Here is a 24,250-nt window from a genome sequence, read left to right as displayed (position 1 = left end):
TGTCCTCGGCTTACGTCCAAGGAGAGATTCTTTACTGTTTTCATCTATTGAACACGCGGGTAACGACAATCTAGCCTGTTTTTTCCCTTGTCCAACATCCACAGTCTAGGTTTCAAGCCCACACTCTACAAATTTTTATTGTATAAGGCTCTTTAGGCCTGAGTCCACCTAGTGATTGGACCGGGTACAAATTGTGCACTTACAATGTTCATCTTTTACTCCTTTCTCCACTAGCCTCTTTCATCCCCTATTTATACTCCTTGCTCTTTGCATCTCAACCATCCATCTCCTACCTAACCACTTTCTTTTCTTGACACTTGTACAATTGCTTGTAGAAGGTGGTGGAAAGAAGCTGCCTAGTTGTGGTTTGCACTATTCAGGTCACCTCCACATCAATGTAGCTGATAAAGCTGTTGCTCATCATTTAATGCGGCTAGGAAGCTAGGTGCAGAGCATTCAATGCGAAGTTCACAGGCTGTCTACCCCCAAACCAGAAACTTTCTTTCTCAGCCATACGTCACCGGTCTACTCTTTGTACTTTTCCATGCAACCTTCGTCCTCGGGTCCTCGGCCCTCAGCCCCTTTAATATCCACTTCCAACCCTTGATCCTCATCCTCGGTCCTCAAACCCCCACAGCACCTAAAAAAAATGAGGTTTGTAAGGTTACTTTAACTAATTATGTGAAGGGACTAATGTGAATACTCTTAAAACTCGACTAAAGAAAAGTATTTGGAATGAATTTAAACCTTATAGTGGTGTTGTATCTCGAGAGTGATATTTTATAATTCAAAGCATATTGAAAAAATAAGATAGAAGCAATGATATATATTGTAAGGTCACAATTTGCACCAGACCCCAAAAGTAAAAATGGGATAGGCCCAAAAAGCCCAATACAATGAAATTTGTAGATAATGAGTTTGAAATCTAGATTCTTATGATATTGGATAACAAGAGTGATGAGCTAAATTGCAACATCATATACACGGGACTGTTTATGTAATAGAAATTATCCTCGGACACAAGCCGAGGATGATTGATACTCTCTTTCACTCTTTTAAAGATAGATTACAATTATGGGTGCAAATGTGTACAATGTTTTCTCTCTTTCGTCTCCGATCCCCTTTTTGAACACTATCTTTTCCTTTTATATCATCCTCCTTCTTCTCCCCATCTTCCACATATAGATCAAATTACTGATTTAGATACTTGTCCCATCAACCTTTCCCTGAAGTCTTTAGAGGCAGCTATAATGCTGAACCCTGATACTCATGCATCACTTCCCCATTAATGCGGTCAGAGAAGTAGTTGCAGAGTATTCAATGCAGTGGTAATAGTTTTATCTTAGATATTTCACAGCTCTTCTTCTTATCTTGTACAGCCACCATAACTACCCTTACTTATAGGATTTCTTAGAATATCGCACTTGGACGCCCGACAACCTTCTCCTACCTAGGCTTTACATAGCCGAGGACATACTCTTCCTCGGACCACCTTCTTGGACAACCTTGATCAGACCTCGCTTCTTTATCCATCAGTATTGCCTTTAGGGCTGATATTCCCACATCCTTTTTGAGCTGATATTCCTACATTCTCGGACCATTCAGTGTCCTCGGATTGGGCCTCTAGCCCAACACCTATTCCTAGGCCCACACACACACACACACATATATGGAATATGGAACACTAAATTTCATTCCAATGAACTTCTATGGTCAAGTTTATTTGTAAGGGGGCAAGTTAACATAATAATTATATATATAAGACCTTATCAAAAAAACAAAAAAACAATATATATATTATATATAAGGCTATTATTATATACACAAGGAGTTTTGGGAGGTGGGCCCGGGGGACATTTTTGTAATTTGAATTTCTATGACACTGTTTCGTGTTTCCTTTGAATAAGTAATCGAGTACCTGAATTAGTTCAAAAAAAAAAATGTTCCCTAAATTAGAATTTCTAGAACCAACATTACCAGTCATATTTGCATATGTGAACCCATCAAGCACATAATTACCATTGCCAAAACATAAACACACTCTAGAAAGTACCACTGAGATATTTGAGAATCCATTTCATGACTTCCCAATATTCCTTTCTAGGATTAGAAAGAAACATATTGACAAGTCCAATGACATGAGTTTGTCCTTAAAAACACCTAAAATCAAGAAAATAAAATCCTAAACTCTAAAATTTTGAAAATTCCATTAAAAAATGATAAAAATAAACTCCTTGGCACTTGGCAGAGGTAATTCTCTTAACGAGATAGGGGTCTCTATGAATACACAAACACAATTATTCTTCTTCTTCTTTTTTTCTTTTTTTTTGGAGGAAGGTCACACAATTATTCTTTTGATTGGGAGAAAATTCATGATGTACCTGTCTTAATTAATCTTAGTACATAAATAAGAAGTTCAAAAAGTAAAGAAAGTGAGGCCTAAAATAAGGAATAGGATAATGGAGATAGTTTATTTTACACTCAATAAATTATTTCTTGAATTTGACGTATATAGAGAGTGTCAAGTTGTTTAAAAATTTTAATTGACGTGGTATTACATATATCTTTGGATTTGTGATATTTAATCTAAACCATGAAATAAATGACAAAATTTAGTTACAAAATTGGTTGTAACTTAAGGTTACAACCTTATTCAATATCATTAACATTGTTACATATTTAAAAAATGTAACCGTTGGATTGCATATTCTTTACGCTCTTAATACACATCAAATTTGTGTCAATCGAATATTATTTATTATATGATTTATAAAATTATATTTCATGCGTAATTTTAAACTACAAAAACTTGCAATTTAAAAAATTTATTGATGACATAACTATTGATCTTTATTTTTTAAAATTTTTTTGCAAGCATAGAGGATATAAAAAGAAAATGTAATCCTATGATGGATTTGTCAAAATTCACCTTCAATAAAAAGAGATTGAGTAAGGTTGTAGCTTTAGATTATAACTAATTTTATAATTAAACTTTGTCTTGAAATAACTCCATTTCAAATGAAGAAGATCAGTGGGTTCCAGTTAACTTAATTGGTAAAGTCTCCGATAGTTAAATTCGAAAACTGGGGTTCAATCCCCACCTATACTAAAAACTGATTAGTGTTTTGGTTTGATGATAGAGAGGTCTAATAATAGAGAGTTGTCATCAGGAGCAGACATCATAGGTTGAAACTATCTCATAAAAAAAATGAAGAAGATATTAATGCTTAAAAATACAGAAATTAAAGTATTTGATGCAATTAAACAAAGCTCAACACCAAAAACCAATCGGTGTTTTGGTCTGATGATAGAGAGTTATTATCAGGAGCAGACGTCATAAGTTGAAACTCTCTCATAAAAAAAATGAAGATGTTAATACTTAAAAATGCAAAAATTAGAGTCCTTGATAAACAGAGCTCATTAGATAAACAATGGTCCCCAAAACTTTGAATGCATACCTATTTTCGACCAAAGCAGGAAAAAAATGGCAAATGAAACCAATAAATTAGTTTGAGACTATTTTTTCAAATAATACCTATACTACTTATTAGGGAACATTTAGTACAATGGATATAAATTCTAGTAGGAATAGTAATCTTTATTATTGGAAGTAAAAATTATTATAATGAAATAATTATTTATGTTTATATGTTTAGTTGTAAAATTAGTTGTTATATAGGGGAAGTTTGTAAAAGATGATTAATATAGAGATTTTGAATTTTGAAAATATATTAATTTCAAAAGTTTTTTTTTTGGAAAGAAATTTCAAAAGTTGTTATATCTAATAATAAATAGCTTGTACAGCCCTTATCACATTAAATAAAAAAAATTCAAAACTCTGGTGAGTCCACAAGTTTGGGCCCACAAACAAGATCCCTGGGCGTAGGGCCTAACCATTCATGTCAAACTTAATTTCTATAACAGAATTACCATCTCACTTTGCTAGTATTGAGATTATTTCTTATTGAATCTCATTTATGGTTCTCTTTAGGGCCGGCCCTAGGCATAGGCCCATTAGGTCATTGCCTAGGGCCCCACTACTAAAGAAAGGCCCCAAAATTGGGGGCAAACACTTATACTTGTATGTGAGTCTCGCTCTTAGAAATTTGAATCCCGATTCTTGCTCTCTACGGCCCACAAACACTTATACTTGTGGAGTGACCACTGTGCCAAGCGTGCACGGTGGTTTACATAACTTTTATAATTTGATGTGACAATAAATATGATAAGTGGATTTCAACAAACTATTAAATGCATTTTTGAATGAATTTTTGTGATAGGTGATATATCTTTGTAATTCTCATGTTGTAAATTTTATAATATCTCTAGCATTTTTGTAAACCTCATGTCACTGGTCACATTCGTTACAACATCAGTTTGTTATAAAATTTGTTATAATTTTAGCATTTTCTCAAAAAAAAAATCATATTAAAAAGTGAAAAGAATGGATTTTTTCAAAAAAATTATTATTATATAAAATACTAGTTAAATATCATTTAAGTGAAAACATAAAGATACTATTTGAAGATTTTGCATTAGGCCTCCGAAAGGTCCCCTTCTCTTTCAAGGGAAAAATTCTCTTTGGATGTATTACATAGAGTTCCTTCTTTTGGAAAGCTATATACCAAATAAAGATGTTTCTACATCATACTGAGTTGCCAAGCTCCAAGATCATGTGCCTAAAAGTCTATCTAGCGCACGCCATACACCAAAGACGTGCATCATAATTTTTGAAAAATGCTAGGGACAAATGGCAAGATATGAACTAAACAACCATAGATCCTGGTTCTTGATACTAGTCTAGTAGTAGAGGCGAAAAGCATTCTCCAACACTAGTCTCATTATTCAACCAAGTTAGCATACTAAAAAACATAATTACAACATACTTTTCTCATAGTATGTGGCAGCCGCATTTTCTTGAGACCCACAAAGTTGTACTTGCTTGTATATCTAACCGGTTCTCTTGGCTTTTGGAGATGGAAACTGAGTAGCATTCGAGTTGAGGATTCGTGTTCATCTCAAATTCTTAATTGATTGTTTGGGATGCACAGGCCATAGATAGGCTTTGTTATGGAGGGGACCAAAGCCGTTCACCTTGATTTCTAAGGGAGCAAGATGGGGTAATCATGACTTGCTTGAATCAACTGAAATTCCAATTTTTTTTTTTTTTTTTGGGGACGAGTTAAAAAATTTCTTACTTTTGATAGCTATACTTTGAATCTTTCATTTGAAATTAACTGGTCATTATACTCCTATATACTGCATAGTCCCGAAATGGAATTGTGGGCCATCACCCGTTTTTAGTCAGGACTTGGAGCTCAACTGATAATTAGTGATTATTTTGTTCTTTGTGCAACCAACCATAGCACGCCATGGCATAATAACACTAAGAGTGCTTTTGCACACTTCGTTGCAGAAGCATAACAGAGATAAGATACTTGAATTTCTTTTTGCAAAATCACTTGAGAGCCACATTGTGTAATGTGATTTGGTGCAGACAGAAACACATTTACTCTGGTCAGGGCAGTGATTCGAGTTGATGCAACTGGTGTCAATGATCCTCACCATCATTTAGCTTTTACGGTAAGAATGCTTGGAGTATTGAAATGTTTTGACTATCAAACTATCAATAACTGTAGATCTGATGTTTAATGCAATGATGTGGTCCAGTTATCGGACAGTCTAGTTCTTTTTCTTTCCTAGCGTATAGTTCACTCTCTTCCTCACTTTTTTGCTTTTATAAATTTATAGTCTTCTTGTTATGCCCAACCGATGTTACAACTGCACCACCAGAAGTTTACCTAACTAATTTTCTTTGATATTTTCCCATTGTTTATCCCAAAACACCCTCCTAAGTCTCCCAACTTTCTTGCTCATAGCCATGGAGTTCGAACACCAACACAACACAACCACCAAAACTAGCAAACTACCCACTGAGACAACCTGCACCATCCTTTCTTGTTTCTTCTGCACTATGATGAATGAGCCAGACCCATCACTCAGAAGAGTTAAAATTTCCAAATGCTTCAAAGAAACGCCTCTCAATGACGACCAAGAACATGTTCTAGTCTTAAGTGGACTCTGGAACATAGCCATGACTCAACCTGACGACCCAGAATTCCCATCTCTTGGCATCTTTGAGTGCATGGCAAAACTAATCCGCAAAGGCATCAATGACCAAGCTTGGCTTCTCAAGGACCAGAACATCTATATCCCATACTATGCAGCCCATATCATCGGATCCTATACTATGAACAAGTCTCAATTTGCAGAAAAAGCAACAAAATCAGGCGTAATTTTTCCGTTAATGGAGCTTTTGAGAGGTAAGATTAGTTGGGTCGAGCAAAGAGTTGCAGTTAGAGCACTTGGTCACTTGGCCAACCATGACTCAACTTTTGAAGCCATTGCTGTGCATGAAGTGGAGATCATACAATTAGCCATGAAGATAGCCTCTACATGCCTCGACGAAGTCTATGATAAGTTCATTGCTGTGAAGGATTCAAAGAAGTTGAAGTACCACTGTGACCTGCTGACTAGAGGGCTTGGAGGGTTGGAGATTGAGAACAGAAAGGCAGAGGAATGGGCTAGCCATCTTCAGTGTTGGTCTCTCTATCTCCTCAACTGCTTTGCATGCAAAGAAAGATCTCTCAGTTTAATCTGCAAGAAGGAATTCTTAAAAGATTTGTGTGGAATGTGGGGTGGTTTAGCAAATCGAACCACGCCTGCTGGAGTAGGACTCATAAGAACTCTGTGTCAGACAGAAAGTGGTAAAAGAAGCGTAGCAGATTTGAAGGAAATCATAGAGTTTCTTTGCAATCTTTCAAGATCCTCGGATGACTGGCAGTACACGGCTATTGATTCTCTTTTGCTAATTCTTAAAGACCCAGATACAAGATATAAAGTTATCGATATTGTAGCTCCAATTCTTGTTGATTTGGTTGAACTTGGAAGCTTTGGAGGAAGTTCAAACGTAGGAGACACAATCACGCAGGCACTCTTACAAGATTACCACAAAATCAAGTATGGTAATTTGAAGTTGAAGAGCAAAAGAGCTGAGAAAGCATTAGGAGAAACATGGGAGTTGAAGGTTGAAAGGAAAAAGAGAGAGAAGCTAATGCCGAAACAAGAAGTTAGAGAGAGAAAACTCTTGGTGGGAAAGCTTAAAAAGAATGGAAATTTGATGTTTTGGTCTGAGGACATTGAAGAGGCTGTGATGAAGTACTCGGAGGCTTTGAGTTTATGCCCATTAAAAATGAAAAAAGAGAGACTTGTTCTGTACAGCAATAGAGCTCAATGCAATTTGCTGCTGAGGAACACAGAAGCCGCCATTAGTGACGCAACTCGAGCTCTTTGTCTATCCAATGCGGCGAGTCCTCATGGTAAGAGCCTGTGGAGGAGATCACAAGCTTACGACATGAAAGGGTTAGCTAAAGAGAGCTTGATGGACTGCTTAGCGTTTGTCAGTGACTGGTTGAAGTCTGAGAAGTCCAAGGGTACAAAGATCCCGTACTATGCGTCACGTATGATTAATAAGCAGATGAATGCCACGTGGATTTTTGCTTCTGCAAAGTTAGGGAGGGAAAAGAATGAAGTCTAGGTACACAGGTTGAAGATAAAAATAGAAGAATCCAACGACCAGCATCAAGTTGAGCACTTGATAAAGATTATGAAAATGAAGAGGCATAGCATAGGGTGGTCTTGGTAGGTATACAAGATTTTTTCGTCTTTAACATAGTGAGGTTTTTGCCTTTTTATTAATGCGGGATCTGACTTGTTCTTGGTTGGGTTAAATTTGATCGATGATTATAAATTTGGTACAAAAAGTTAAAATCTCGTGAGTGCACACCTTGTGATCTTTTTTCCCTGGAGATTTTTTTTATAACTTTTCGAGGGCATTTTTTTTAATAATAAATTTATTTTTATATATTTCTTTCTCCAAATATGCCCACCATTGTAAAGAACCTTTGGTTTAACAGGAGATGGATGAGATTTTTTTTTTTAGCTCAACGGCACACAATCTAGTGGTCGGCATTGCTCCCTTTTCAATCGTTGGCTAATGCATCCGAATTTACCTTTTGTGTGTATATATAAAGATAATTATTGGTTTATATTGTACTGTTCATATAAGATTTACATTTACATGATAGTCTAAACAAATGTGTACAACATTATAAACATTTGCATAAAAATAATATACATTTGCTTTATCTACCATATAAATGTTACACTGATAGTACAGTATAAACTAATAATTTTCCTATATATAAAATACAAAAACCCCCCTATCAATCAGATCATTTTCTTCAACCCAAAATCCACCCCCCCCCCCCCCCCCCAAAAAAAAAAAAAAAACCTTTGGCCTCGCCTCTTTCATTTTGCCTCCTCAAACTCCAGTTTTCGACACCACAGTACTCACAAGTATATCTCAAGTGATTGATTGAACTTCGAAGGTGGGTTGATCGAAGGTGAGTTACACAACTCTAAACATTAATTAGGTTTGATTTGTTGTGGATTTTGATATTTAGATCTTAAGTTTCGATCTATATGCTCGAATCCTTGGAAATTTTATGTTTTGAATCTTTATCTTGTATTTTAAATCCTTGGGAGATTTTTGTGTTTGATATTGGTTGTTCTAGATACTTAAGTTCATCACACCAACTTCTCACCTAGGATTTATTCATTGGATTGTTATGAGTGATTTGATCTGTTACAGGAGAAATTTTCTGTCAATTTGATTGGGCACATTCTGACAATAAACTCTCTCCTTAAGTTGGGCTGTCTTCAGTGAATTGTGGCTGGCGCTCTTGAAGCCTTGAACTTCTTAGGTAACGAAACGATTAACCTAAACATTGACCAACTTGATCCCAGTGATTACCAACCTCACCGATTCACCGTTTAATTAGCTTCTCAATTAATACATGGACGACTTTTTAGATTATGACCATTTATCTAATAACCAACTATTATCCTCCAAGAGATTCTTTCTTAATACGCAAATTAGATTTGATCTACATTTCGCATCCTACCTAACGCACTAATTGTGCTCTTACGTAAGACAAAAATAAATGAATAATTGTATGGATATGGATTCAGCATTATCTAACGAAGTACTATATTTTTATAAGATAATTTAATTAGGTGGATAGCATAACTCTGGGTGCTTGGCATAACCATATATGATTGGTTCATGACATCAAAGTTGAAAATGTCGAACCACTCTTTACAAAAGTTTATTTAGTCTGCACATGAATTGGCTTTACAGCTCAACTCACGAACAAGCTTGAAATAATCACTGGGAAATTACTTCAAATAACACCACAACCACCATGAAACAGTACACAACCAAAAATCCATAATAAAAGAGATTAATAATAGCCCTTACCTGTCGAATAGATTGTTCAAAGTTCAAACTAAAATCCAACCACGGGTGTAAAAAAAATCAATAATCACACTTTCTGATTGCATACAGCTTCTAAACAGGCTAGAAAAATCTACACACAAACATAAGATAAAATTATCCCTTGTGAAATGGATCTTGCTATTAAATTATTTAAGAATGCTGTACAGCAAATTAATGTATAACACACACATGTTTACAATGCTACAAGCCGGTGTGAATTTGGAGATATAACGCCTCAAATTTACCAGAATTCTCATCCACAGGCCCAGGTAGTATGGAGCCATCCACTACAGGCAACATTAACTGCCTAAAACGAATAGCTTTTTCCTTGTACTGTTTTGCTGCATCAAAATACACGCAAGACTATGAAAAGTGACGCAAGACTATGAAAAGTGAGAATCGTATTCATTCATATAGCCCCACAAGAGATCACTACGTTACATTATACTGCAGTCCTGTATAGTCAATAATATTTCAATCATTTTTTCTTGCCTACATACAAGAGTAAATTCAACTAATTCAGATATTCAATAGTACAGTAATATATAGCTGTGGCGCCATGGGTGGGGTGAAGGAGACAAAACTATATACAATTTCATCATAATTTCTTTAATATTTTCAACCTTCTGCAACAATTCCTTTTATGTTCTCTCACAGCATTTATTTGTTTTTTGACAAGTATGTTCTCTTACAACATTTTAGAAGACAAACTGGATTTCAAAATGCCATGGAAGAAATGCAAAAGTGGAGATCTTTTTATGATTGGATGTCTGCCCTAGGCTGTCATTTCTGCGTCTCTTTCAAAAATTTTAGATATGTTGAATATTAGATTGTAACTTTTTAGGAGCATCTTGATACACTTCCTGTGTATTTGAGTTTTTCTCCTCTTACCAATAAGGATATCTTTACTTATCCCCCCTCCTCCATCCACACACCCCCCCCCAACCCCCACAAAAAAGGGCCCATCTTTGCCCATGCCACATCGGACAAAAATAATACAGTTAACTCCCCTCTTTTCAAATTTAAAGGAGCTCAAATTTCATGCCCATGCCACATTTATTATACAGAATACAGCAGTGACTCACCTCTTCAAGATTTAAAGGACATCAATCATCATAAGAGCTCAAAGCAGACACAACTGATCCCGTTGTCGCAAGAGTTGATGCCACATCTGGGTAATTTTTCCAGGATGTTGTTGCCTTGAGAGATGGATTCAACCAACTCTTCACAGAATCCACAAAGGAGTTTGGATCGAAGTTTAGAATGGCGTCCCAATCCACCTGTACACCTTGTGGTATGTTTCCTATAAACTCCATGTTAGCAGCGAGAAGCAATCCAAGCATAACTACAAACCCGACAACAGCAGATCCCCTTGACAGCGGCATAAAATTGTACCTAAAGAAAAGCATTCCAGGTTTATTGACAAATAACATAAATTGTCTGAATGACAAACAGACCATTTCCATTCACTGAAAAGCACTTATTATACCAGTAATATGTCATCCTTAAGATTGCATCTCTCACGTTTTCAAGCACACTGATATCAGTGGACCCATAAGCCTCACCACAATAAGCACTGCATATAGCCTGCCATTTCAAAGTCAGCATATGCAAATGTTAAGTTGATTCAGAATAGATGAAAAACAATATACAGATTCCAAATCACTATGGGCTGCACAATAGCATCACAGAGGAAGCCAATTTACTATTAAGTTTGCAAAATAGAAATGAGAATAAAGACTTCAATATTTTATGCAGAATGAGGACAAAGGAGAAGCTCCCAAGAGTTAGCATGAATAAAGAGATGGTTGCCACTGGCATAGTGGTCCAGTTGCATCGAGCAGGCCCACATGAAAGAAATGTGGATCAAGTCCTACAATCTTGATTAAGCAGCTTAAGACAAGACAAGGTGCTGGGATCAACATTGTTAGAGGCTGCTACAGCCTCAGAAAGCTCAAGTACAAAGTGGAAAACCCTAAGATGAGTGTAAGTGCAGTGCATGTTGGAGAAATGGAAAAAAAATGCTGTTGTGATGAAAATTAATAATGTTGCAAATTTATTATATGAATGATGCAGATAAAAAAAAAAAATCCTAACATACACAAAATTTAATTCAACCACTCAAGCACATAGCTTCATCAAATGTGTTTAAAATAAAAAATGCTTTGATACACTAAAAGCTATAAAAATTCCAATTTGAAAATATTTGATGAACTATAAATATATGGTCAAACTGCATTTGAAAAGGTCATCAGAACAAAGTAAATAAGAGACACTGACTATACAAGCTTAGGAAAAATGCACACCATTGTGCTTATGCTGTGATTTATAGAAGGTGCTTTTCAAGAGGGACTCTACACACCATGTGAGTTTCGCCGTGCTAAACAGCATGCCTTCACAGTGCTTTTAATACTACTAACCAGGATAGATAACTACTGCTGCTTAGTTATAATTGATGGAAAAAAAATACTATAAGTTACTTGGCCTCGCTTGGGATGTGCCACACGTCGGTCTCACTGGCTTCAGGCTTAAAGCATGCCTAGGCACCCTTACAATAACACTGGAAACAATCCCTAATTTTCCTTGATTATAATTTACGAAGAAATTTACTCTAGGTTTAGTTGGGTCAGTAGTCTCTGTCCTTTTCCAACCACGTATTAGAAAGCAACATTATAAGAATAACTAAGCCGTCTGGTTAGTGTCATGACGCAGATTAAACAGGAAGAACTTTACAAGTATTGTAGAGCTGTAAAGAGTTGCAACACTGCAGAGAACAGCACCCGAAATTGAGAAAACTGGCCAGTAGGGGATGAAAGTAAATATCCTGAGTAAGGCCTTGTGTCGGAAGAATAACTAGGAAAAGCCTGAAGTGGTGCACTTTGCTTCACAAATTAAGTAAGACCTAATCACCTACTTAACTTTTAAGTAGTGCACTTGGATTCACCAATTAAATTCAATAGATCTGAGACTTATAATCTGATAATACATATAGAGGTATAAATCCCCACAAAAAATCATGTATATGCCTTACTCTTTACCTTTAATATCAATAGTCACTCAGTAACTAAAAAACTTGTCAGCATCATGAAATCATGTATCTTGAATTGCTTGAATACAATCATAAGTGAGCAAGATAAACAAGCAGGAATTGTTTTAGCTGATTAAACTTTAAACATTAAGTAATGGACAGTCTATGGCTAGATGTAGAAAGCAAAGCTATTTGTTAATGCTTGAGGTCTAGCACAAATATGTGTGTGCATGTATATGTAGATATATTTGAGGTCTAGAGTAACATACTTCCCATGCAATTGTCATTTCTGTTTCAAATTCATCCCATCTAGAAGGCGTGCAGGGTGTTCTGATGGCAAAGTCAAATCCGCGTTCCCTAGAGGAATCATTGGATGGTTTAAATGAAAAAGAAAGTTATTATAATGAGAAAAAAGAAAATGAAAATGAACAAAGGAAAAGGAAACAAGGAAAGGAATAATTGCAAGCCAAGAAACAAGAAAACTATAATTTACATTTTCACTAGGGTAATCCTTGTTCCTTCAAGCCGTTTCCTGCAATAACAATAATCAATTAAAAACTAGGAATGACTAGAAATATCGAATGCAGGACATAAAACTTAATTTGTATGCATAATTACCCCTCAAAAGCACTATTACACCAAGTAGCCAACCAGAAGTCCTCACCAACAACTCTGTAAAGATCAGAGCAGGAGTTTGCACCCAGAATCTGGCATTTTCACATTAACATTAGTTGATTGAATTTTCAATATATGAAAGCAGATATGTCCTCCAATGGGTGTGAAGCAAAATATGACCAACCCAAAAGGCATTTCTTAAAGCGATAGTCTCATAAAAAATAAATGAATTTTCTTTTTGTTTGGTTTAAATTATTTCTTTACTGCTGGGCCTATACAGACTAGATGGGTTTTTTTATCAGTAAAGAAGCAAAAATATCATTAAACAGAAAAAAAAGATTACAGTATACAGGAAGTAACTAAAGATTACTTGTACAAAGAAAAAGGAATGGATAAGATGGATTCTGTCAGCTGTAATGATGGATTCAAACAAGAGAAAAATCCAAAAAGCTCACATGAGGTAAATAGTCTCCACACGATGTCATGTAATTACTGTTTTATAATTATGTACATCTCGACCTCTATATGCCATAATTTATTAACTACAAATAATATAGTTTATTAAGTAGCTACAAATAATATCTTAGAGTATTCACATTGCAAATAAATATATTGCAGGCCAAAAACCAGGGCAAATAGAAGAGAGAGTATATTTGCTAACGAGCTATGGACAATGGCATTCTGTTTATTTGGTCTCCAATGGATTATGCGTACAAATTAAAGTTCCGGTTAGACCCTACCTCCTTGCTATCTTAAAAAGAAAAGAGGATCTGCACGTATAGCATCTTCAATCTTGCATATAAATAAATAAATATAAACCAGGTCATCTGACGCCAGCATCACCACTACAGAAATTAAATTTCCTTAGTCCTTTTTCAGTGAAACAAAGACAAGCCTCAGGCTGTTCACTTTTACTTGGTCGCCTGGTATCTTGAAACCTCTTTGCTTGCAGGGGCAGGTGTGGAAACATCCGAAAGAGTGCTTTGCAAAAGAATCTTGTGGCATGGTGGAAGTTGACTTTTATGAAAGATATCTCCTCCCTTTAATCTAATCAGTATATTACTTCTGAGTAAGGCACTATCAGAAAGGAAAGTGAACAGGAGTTAACAGCAGGTGCAATAGAAAGGCAGTTGGGCGCAAACGATAGGGAGGTACGATAGGCTTATAGATCAGATGCAAGCAAGCTCCAAATCTACTACTCGTTGGGCGACGCCTTCTTTTCTATGAACACCCCACCACTAAATGATGAACTTTGCCAGTCTTTGCCTCCGACCCGACCAGTAGAGAACACAAGGTCAAGCCAAGCCCTTACCTGCTTGAATGGAATTCATATTTCCTCATCCTTTTTCTTTGTCCAGATGCATAATTCAGTTTTACATATTGACAATTATTTTCTTACCCTAGAGATAACTAATAAGACACAATTAATTGCTTCTCTTTCCAAGAATCTCCCCACAAAGCAGGAATTTAATCTGCAATACCCTGAGCTTCTACCATGTGAGGCACTCCTTAAAAGAGGAATTAGAATGCTCTCTCCACATGGGTCAAGGGTGTATTTATTATATTCATCCTTGGAATAATTTACTAGGAACATTTATGAAGCAGTAGTAGTCTGAATAGGATGAAACTGAAGGAGCTTGATTTTCCTATAATTTTGTTAGAAATGGGGGCCTTATTACAAGTTGTGCGAGTTGTGTGATTGTTTACAATTGAACTGACCTTTTTAGGTACAGGTACGTTTCTAGGATCCTGCAAGTCCAATGGCAATACTATGTGATTCAAAGCTTCAAAATCCTTGTCCACCCAGCATTCTTTGCTTCAACCAGGTTTTGGTTTGCAAGTTGGATCAGTTTGTAATCAATCATAGCTTACTAAACTCTGTTAATGTTTAGTCGTACGGATCAAAGAGAACTTAAAAAGTTTTATGGAATATTTGATTGTCCAGTTGAATGGATGTTTTCAATTGATCTTTTCACTTACCCTTATATCAGTTAATGGAAAAAGTATTTGAATAAAAAAAAGAAAAAAGAAAAAAAGAAGCTGTTTGACTCTATGCTATTAATAGGTATAGTTCGTCATTCTTATAATTTACATTTCTTATCAGCAAACATCCCACTATATTGTTCAAGTCTTTTTTAACTAACAAACTTAACCAGGGGTTACCTTCTAAATACAACTTGTTCCACATTCATTTTCATTTGAAAATGATTCTCATCTTGGATATCAGAGAGTTGTAAGTTCTTATAAAAAATGCTTGCCACTGCAACATGCGGGTTCTTGCCTAGTTTTAATATAATTTGAAGATGCCAAAAACTCCAATTTTTTAAATGGTAGCGTTTCAAAATAGCTGGGTAAAAGTTTTGAGATTTATATAACATACTTTATTAATTTCCTTGACACTATATATGTTGATCCATATTTTGATGCCTCTATCATCTAGGCCACTGCAGCATTCAGTTGCAAAACAAGAAGACATGCAGAAATTATCCTTGTATAATAACATTTTAAAATGCCCATATAAGAGACATATCCCCAAACTATGCAGTGAAAATTAGCAATTACAAATCATGCTAATGGGATGGATACTTGTAACATACTCCTTTTACAAACTTCATAAAGAAGGAGCTTAGCAAAATTATAAATAACAGAAATAAAGTCCCTGTGCAATGTGAAAAGGCAGTGGATATATAAAAATAGATTGAAAAGGATGGTAAAAGAACTCACATCTTCCAATTTCCCATCTTTGGATAGATCAATTTTTTTATCTTCCTTGCTGTATACGTACAATTTATCCTTTATGACAGTCTTTGCGACATCCAAAGTTCTGAAGCATTAACAAAATAATGAGAACTGTAAAACAGTTTTCTACTATAAAAGAATCAGATTAAGATGTACCTTTCATAATTTGGGTAGTAGCGAACAACTTTTGCCTGTCCGAGAATCATTGGTGTGTGAGACCCAAATCCAGAATTGAACTCTTCACTGAATTGCAGAAAATCCCACACAAGTAAACAGCTGAGGTTTCTCAATCATTCGACTAAAAAGCTAGAAAATATAAGAAAATATCAAATTCATCCAAACATTACTGACTAAACTCTGGTAGCTAATGTGCAAGTTAATAAGAAATGGAGTTGTTCATATCAGTATATGTAATATTTACATAATGATACAAATATCCATACTAACAATGTACTTGTACATATCATAGTTTAATATTCACCATATATCATTCCTACATAAAAAGAAAAGTTAATGAAAGAAAGATCTAGAAAGGTTATACTACCTGGATTTTATATCCCACATCTAAAAAACAACTTCTATCCAATTTAAGCAACAGTGAGTATGGATGGTCAGAAAAGAGCTAGAAAGATCTAATGTGAGTAGAAAGATCTAATGTGAGTCCGCTGACCTTCACATATGATTTAGGTTAAATTGGGGTGCTAATCAAAAAACTCTGGTGACTGAGCCCAACTAGACTATATTAAATCCAAATAGGCCATAGCCCAGCCCACATGAAACAAATCAACCAACGATCCTTTTTTCAGTAAAATATCTCTATAGTTCTGAACCAAACTATTGCTGTTCAAGGACACAGATAAATTTCATCTTTAATTCTTTTTACAATAATAATTTGAAATCTTACTCATTTGCATAATGTACTCAATATTGTACTAAAAAAAAAGAGAAGAATTAACAGTGATTCTGAAAGGAAAAAGAATCCATCTCCAGTTAATTCATCACCATATGTTAAGAAAAGTACTAAAATGTTTACTTTTAGGATAAATATTAAAATTCATATAGCCAGCAATAGAAAAGTTAGATAACAGAATAATACAGAGATCTATTGAGAAAAAACAAGAGTAGAACCAAAGAAATGTCTAAGATACAACAAATGGTGAAAAAAGTAAGACATTCTACTTAAGGAAATAAAAAGACTCACAGAATTACGATAACTATTGGTGATTTACAAAGGCAAAAGAATGCATCTATACAGATACATCACCGTATATACTAAGAAACAACACTAAACCTTAATTCGGGTTAAATTCACTCTCACTAGAGCACTAAGTGGTCTCTGTGCACAATTCCAGTTTATTTTTTTTTGATAGGTAAAAATATATGCATTCATGAACACTACCTTATGCAAAAGACATAAGGCAGAGAGAAAAGTACACAGGGAAGAGAAAGAGAAAAAAGAGAAAAGAAGAAAATAAACTAAGTACACAGGAGAGAACTCAGAAACATAGGGAGAGAATCACTAGAGGTGAGTCCCCAAGCCCTAGACCAATCAAACAGAGTGCCACTAAGAGAGGCCAAAAGCTGGTCGTCTGAGCTTTCCATGTCCTCGAACGTCCTCCTATTGCGTTCCCTCCAAAGACACCACATCAAGCATAAAGGAGCTAAATTCCAAATGCTAGACGAATGCTTTCCAGGCCAATTCCACCAACTGAATAGAGTATCCGCAATCGATTTAGGCAAGACCCAAGAAAACCCAAAAGATCTAAAAACCAAACTCCACAGTCGAGAAGCCTTTCCACAATGTAATAACAAATGATCCGCCGTCTCCCCATTACTGCGGCACATGATACACCAATCGACAAAATCCAACCCTCTTCCCCTCAAATTATCCCCTGTAAGGATCCTATCCCAAACAGCAGTCCACACAAAAAAAGAAACACGCCGAGGAGTCTTAACCTTCCAAACCCCTTTCCAAGGGAAGATAATAGGCGCGGATCTTCTCAACTTATTGTAAAACGAACGAATATCAAAGACCCCATTCTTTGTTAACTTCCATCGCATACGATCTACATTATCGGTGGGAGGAAGATTAGAACCCAATGTTCGGAGAAAATCATCCACTCCACCCATCTCCCAATCATTAGGTCTCCGAATAAAACGAACATTCCAGCTTCTCCGCTCCTCAATCCCCAACCGTTCAAGAGAAGAGGCCACCGAAGCCTCTTTATTGGATGCAATCCCATACACGCTCGGAAAAGACAACTGAAGAGGAGACTCCCCACACCAATGGTCAGTCCAAAGCTTCACTCTATCTCCCACCCCTACCTCAAAGTAAGTATTCTTGCTAAAATCCTCCCATCCCATGCGGATACTTCTCCACAAGCCGCACCCATGCGCCCCTCTACCTAGCTTGGACTTCCATCCCCCCCCCCCCCAATCTTCCCCAAACTTGAGGGCTATGACCCTTCTCCAAAGCCTTGTCTCCTCAATCCCAAACCTCCATAACCACTTCCCTAGTAAAGCTTTATTAAAGGTGGTTAATTTCCTTACCCCTAACCCACCATTTTTCAAAGGTGCACACACCTTGTCCCATCCCACCAAATGTAGCTTGGAGTCCCCCCACAAGAAGTCCCTTTGCAATCTCTCAATTTTATTGGCCACATGCGTAGGGATGGTAAAAAGAGACAAATAATAAGTGGGAAGACTAGATAAAGTGCTTTTAAGCAACGTTAGTCTTCCACCTTTTGACAGATACAACTTCTTCCAACCGGCCAACTTACGCTCAAAATTCTCCAAGATAGGATTCCAAACAGTAGGGGACTTGAAGGACGCCCCCAAAGGCATACCAAGATAGGTCATAGGCAAAGATCCAATCCGGCATCCCAAAAGCTCTGCTAGGACATGGATATTAGGATCCTCCCCAATAGGAACCATCTCACTTTTCAGCACATTAACCTTTAGACCTGTCACTGCCTGAAAACAAAGAAGAAGCATCCGAATATAAAGAATCTGCTCCTCATCCGCATCGCAAAACAGAATCGTGTCATCCGCAAACAATAGATGCGATACACAAACCCCTCCCCCCGTCTACCGTGGGCCCTAAAACCTCGAATTAAACCAACCCCTTCAGCTCTTTGCAGCATCTTACTGAGAACCTCCATCAAAACCAGAAACAACATGGGCGAAAGCGGGTCCCCTTGTCTCAACCCCCTCGAACTCCCAAAGAAATCAGCTGGAGTCCCATTAAACAACACCGAGAATTGGGCTGTAGATATGCAAGTGCGGATCCACCTACACCACCTCACCCCAAATCCCATTCTCTTCAACAACTCAAGAAGAGTCTCCCAGTTCACATGATCATAAGCTTTCTTAATATCTAATTTGCAGATAACCCCCGGAATCTTACTTTTCACCCTACTATCTACACACTCATTAGCAATGAGAACTGAATCAAGAATCTGTCTACCACCCACAAAACTGTTCTGAGACTCAGATATCAACTGATCCAAAACCTCTTTCATGCGATTTGCCAGCACCTTGGCCAAAATCTTGTAGACACTCCCCACCAAATAATAGGTCTAATATCTCGAATATTGGAAGCACCATTCTTCTTAGGATTAAGGCTAGGAATGTTGCATTCAGAGATTTTTCAAACTTACTGTGTTGATAAAACTCTTCAAACACAGCAAGGACATCTCTTTCCACAATTCTCCAACACTGGTGATAAAAAGCCAAAGAGAAACCGTCAGGACCTGGAGCTTTATCTCCTTCCATCTCTTTGACAACTCGAAAGACCTCCTCCTTTTCAAACCTCCGTTCAAGCCAGTCCCTCTCCAACCCCTCTATCTGAACAAACTCTAATCCTTCCACGAAAGGCCTCCACTCCTCTATCTCCTTGTACAAATTTTTATAAAACTGTACAAATGGTCGCCCATCTCGGATTCGTCTTCATAGGTAACCCCATTCACTTCCAACATACTAATATGGTTATACCTTCTCCGAGAATTGGCCATCTTGTGAAAAAATTTGGTATTGTTATCTCCTTCCTTAATACAAAGCATCCTCGATTTCTGTCTCCACGAGATCTCTTCCAAAGAGAGAAGGTTCTGAATTTGGGATCTCAACCCAGCCCTCTCACCTAACTCCACTTCAGAAAGACCATACTCCCCTTCCCTAACGTCCAATAATCTCAAAGCCTCCAACAATTCTTTTTTCCGACGCTCTACATTTCCAAACTCACTCCGATTCCACTGAATAATATCTGCCTTCAATGCCTTCAGCTTCTTGGCAAGAACAAAGCTGGGGGTACCGGAGACGGAATATCGATTCCACCAAGAATGAACCCTCTCTTTGAACCCATCCGACTTTAGCCACATGTTTTCGAACCTAAAAGGACTTTTCCCCCTTACAATCCGACCTGCCTCCACTAAAATGGGGAAATGATCTGAAATAGGATGAGATAAAATCCGTTGGGTCACATCCGGGTAGTGATCCTCCCAATCGAGAGAAACCAGAGCCCTATCTATCCTAGACATCGAGGGCTGATCCGAACCACTCGACCAAGTAAAACTCCCTCCTTCCAAAGGCAAATCTATCAGGCTAAGCTCCTCAATGAACTCAGAAAAGTTCTCTTAGTCATTGTTTCCTCAATTAGGGCCACCCCACCTTTGAATAGACAACTTCATTCCTTATCTTTACTAGAATTTCCACTTATAACATTCTTATTTCACGTTGCTTCTTAATACCCAACATTCTTTCTTTCTTTCTTTCTTTTTTTTCCTTTTTTTTTTTTAAAAATTTTGTAAGCAAACATTCCATTTCATTAACCAGCCAAAGAAATAGAATCCACAAGCAACATGTCTCCCATGTTTCCCACACATCAGAAGGGAGTGAATCATTATTACACTTGAAAACAGGGGAAAGGGGAGAAACAACATTTGCTAGAGCATGAGTTACAGCATTACACTCTCTCTTAACCCAACAAGAACAACACTTAGTCTTGAGTTCCACAGCATTTAACAGCAAAGTCTTTGCAATCCAGTGACAGTTCTGGACATCACCATTTAATTCATCAAAGCAGAGTTTAGCATCTCCTTCAATCTCAATATATAGGAATTTTTCCTCTATAGCAAGATTGAGAGATTGAGAGCCCATACAATAGAAGCTGCTTCTGCTTCAATTGGTTAACATATTGGGTGTATACTAGCCCAAGCTTCGACAATTCCACCAGACTCTTTTATAGCCACAACAGCTATGGAAACACATACCTGGGACACAGCTGCAACTAAATTTAACTTAATACAACCAGGTGGTGGTTTTTTCAACTCAACTGTTTTTCACAACTCTTGACCTCCCTGCCTCTGTCATCCACAACTGCTTCAAAAACTCTGGTCTCCAATGAGCTAATAATTTTGGCCAGATTCAACTCCTGAACATTGTTGTGAAGGACCTCATTTCTCACATACTATATGTTTTCTAAGGTGTGGGCTATTTTGAGTGAGGTGTGGTCATTTGGATAAGATTGCCAGAATGTGGTGTCAAGATTTGGGTATTTAGGACAATTTATAATATCTTCAGGGCTATTGATTTGAAGAGTATCAGTTCTGAGACTCCAATTACAGCCAAACCATATAGCTCTAGCTACTTTGCAGTGGAAGAACAGATGCGGTGCTGTTTCTGTGCTCTCCTTGCAAAGAACACAATCAGTGTCTTCAATACCATTCTGTGGTGAAGAATTTCCTTCATAGGCAGCACATTGGCTCCAATTCTCCATAAGAGCATTTTTAACCTCTCTTGAATTTTTAGATTCCAAATATTCTGCCAATTCAACACGTTATGATCCTTAATCCACATTAAACTATCTTGCCTTGGCTTAACGAGAATTTGGATTCTTTTTTTTTTATAAGTAGTAAGTTTTGTTGATATAAAAAAGGAACACCCTAGTACACAGGGAGTGTACAAGGGGTCAATAAATCAAATACAAAAAGAATTTGGATTCTTTTGATAGCTTCAATGGACTCAACATCAAATAGCTCCTCTAGTCTATTCACACACCAGGACTTGGTTGAAGGGTTGATAAGGCTTGAGACTATCATGGGAACTTGGATAATTGAATCATCTTTAGGTTTGGGTTTGTAGTCTTGATCTAGCCATATATTAATGGACCGGCCATCACCAACCATGAAGCAAGCAGCCATGACTATGATTTTTTTTGCATTCTCAATACCTTTCCATACTTTTGATGAAATTAATACACACTTTCTTTCAAAATTTGAAGAGCCATGTAAGGGAGAGGAGGTGGACTTTCTGTTTTAGACCTCGAAAACCTCATTGCTCCATGTGTTTCTGAGAAAGAAAATGTGGAGTTGAGTAGAATCCCTACTCCATTGGAAATAAGAAACACCATTTGGGGAATGGATTCCCAAAAAGCATCTGGACCTAATGGACTTCCTGCTTTGTTCTATAAGAAGTACTGGAATATTGTGGGTGACTCAATTGTCAAAGCAATCATTAACTTCTTTGAATCAGGGAAGATGTTGAATGAGCTGAATAGTACACTAACAGCACTCATCCCCAGGATTCAGAACCCCACATCTGACAGTCAGTATAGGCCAATTAGCTTGTGCAATGTAGTTTACAAAACAATTGCCAAGCTTCTTGTGACTAGATTGAGAGAGATATTACCTAAACTCATTTCTCCCTGTCAATCTGCCTTTATTCCAGGTAGATGGATTGCAGAGAATAAGGTTATTCTCAATGAAACACTGCATATCTTCAAGAAGAGAAAAGTAAAGGATAGTATGATGGCAGTGAAGTTAGACCTACAAAAAGCATATGATAGGGTCAACTGGAAGTTCCTAAAGACTGTGCTGGACAAATTTGGCTTTAACAACACTTTCTCCAAATGGATTCTAGAATGTGTCTCATCTATCTCATCAACTCTTCTTATAAATGGGGGGTGGGGGTATGGCTGGTTCTTACACCCTGAGAAGAGGGCTTAGGCAAGGGGATCCCCTATCCCCATACCCCTTCATTTTATGTCAAGATGTGCTGGCCAGAATGATTGAAAAGGAAGTCTTGGAGGGTAGACTCACGGGCATAAAATTAAATATCGATGTACCTCCATGAACTCATATAATGTATGCTGATGATATTGTTCTATTTTCCAAAACAAGTAGGGAATATAACATTTTAAATGAGTGCCTAGAAAAATATTGTACTTGGTCCAGACAACTGCTAAACAGGAGTAAATTTGGCATAATCTTCTTGAAGTTCATTCAACAACCAAGAGCCCGAGCTATGAAACAGATCCTTAATATGGAGAATGTTAAAAAGGATGCCATTTGTGATGCCCCAATTTGATTAGTTGTGTGATGTGTGTGGGTGTGTGATGAGTTCCACATCGGGTATTTACTAGGTAGATCTGGGCTTTATTAACGACTACAAGGAGCCTCAATTGTGACTAGTCCTTTTGAGGTATAGCGCAGATGTGGCTAGCGCTTTTCCTTGAGTCGTTACACCACCTAGGAGTTCCAGTATTTACCTCCAATAATCCCTCAGAGGATTTCAAGTTTCTACAGGAAAGAATGGAAAGTAAGCTGATGGGGTGAAGATCTAAGAGCTTATCTTGGGCCAGTAGATGCCCATTGCTAAAAACAGTGGCCCAAGCTATCCCAACTTATATATTGTCAACCTTTGATGTACCAGCAAAGGTTTGTAATAACCTAGACTAACTCATGAAAAAATTCTGGTGGATCCCAAAAAAGAATTACTCTCGATACTTAGCATCGAAGACTTGGGAAAATCTATGTCAACCAAAGAATAAGGGAGGATTTGGATTTTAAAAAACAAAGAATTTCAACTCTGCTCTCATAGCCAAATTGGCTTGGAATTGGATGTTTGCATCAAAAAGTGAAAGCCAAGGTGGGAAAACTTTGAATTATTATCCCCTACCTTTAGCCACATTTCCCTAGATTTTTGCTTCAAAAAAAACCTCATCCCTCAAAAGCCACTCTTCCAGTTCAGCCTGCAAATTTGCTTCTACTCTAGCATTTTCCTCAGAACCTCATGTTTTTAAACCTTATCTATTTGGGATTCTAATTCTTCAATTCTGGTTTGGCAGAAACCAAATACCTACTTATTCCAACTTTAAGGGCTGCCCTGGTACGCATCTGTCTTTTGCACAATTTACACTCTGTTCCCCAAACCACCTTTATTTCCATGCTATTTCAATGACATCATGACACCCGTTGTCCCTTGTCCAGGCAGCCTCAAATCTAAACAGTCGTTGACTTAGGCAATTTGGTGGGTTGGTGTCAAGAAGCAAAGGACAGTGATCTGATTTAATAGCACCCAGGTGAAGATAACAGCTTTTGGAATTTAATCTCCAATTGCTATTAGCAATACCCCAGTAAAGTCTCTCTCTGATGCACTGTTTACCCCAATTTCTACTCCAAGTGAATCTGTTT

General features: G+C 37.1%; 2 protein-coding genes across 3 annotated transcripts in view; one reads left to right on the top strand and one right to left on the bottom strand.

The window, feature by feature from the left end:
• Window positions 1-5,064: 5,064 nt before the first annotated feature.
• On the top strand, window positions 5,065-7,941 carry LOC142626247 (uncharacterized). The gene has a single exon (XM_075800048.1). The coding sequence runs from the start codon at window positions 5,882-5,884 to the stop codon at window positions 7,595-7,597; it is 1,716 nt and encodes a 571-aa protein (XP_075656163.1). The 5' UTR covers window positions 5,065-5,881; the 3' UTR covers window positions 7,598-7,941.
• Window positions 7,942-9,353: 1,412 nt separating this feature from the next.
• LOC142623825 (suppressor of RPS4-RLD 1) overlaps window positions 9,354-24,250 on the bottom strand; it is a 36,206-nt gene continuing 21,309 nt past the window's right edge. Inside the window, exons 17-24 of one of the 2 annotated variants that reach the window (XM_075797287.1) lie at window positions 15,939-16,025; window positions 15,768-15,867; window positions 13,047-13,135; window positions 12,922-12,960; window positions 12,698-12,785; window positions 10,890-10,987; window positions 10,486-10,795; window positions 9,354-9,741 (exon numbers count right to left, since the gene is read on the bottom strand). In XM_075797287.1, the coding sequence (XP_075653402.1) occupies window positions 10,507-10,795; window positions 10,890-10,987; window positions 12,698-12,785; window positions 12,922-12,960; window positions 13,047-13,135; window positions 15,768-15,867; window positions 15,939-16,025 (790 nt within the window). In that variant the 3' untranslated portion in view covers window positions 9,354-9,741; window positions 10,486-10,506. Of the gene's footprint in view, window positions 9,856-10,485; window positions 10,796-10,889; window positions 10,988-12,697; window positions 12,786-12,921; window positions 12,961-13,046; window positions 13,136-15,767; window positions 15,868-15,938; window positions 16,026-24,250 lie in introns of both variants that reach the window. The other variant, XM_075797288.1, reaches the window with a different exon arrangement.

Source organism: Castanea sativa, chromosome 2, assembly GCF_040712315.1.
Source record: "Castanea sativa cultivar Marrone di Chiusa Pesio chromosome 2, ASM4071231v1".
In the NCBI taxonomy this organism is placed as follows: domain Eukaryota; kingdom Viridiplantae; phylum Streptophyta; class Magnoliopsida; order Fagales; family Fagaceae; genus Castanea; species Castanea sativa.
The sequence above is the reverse complement of the archived record's forward strand: the minus strand, read 5'-3'. Positions and strand labels throughout refer to the sequence as shown.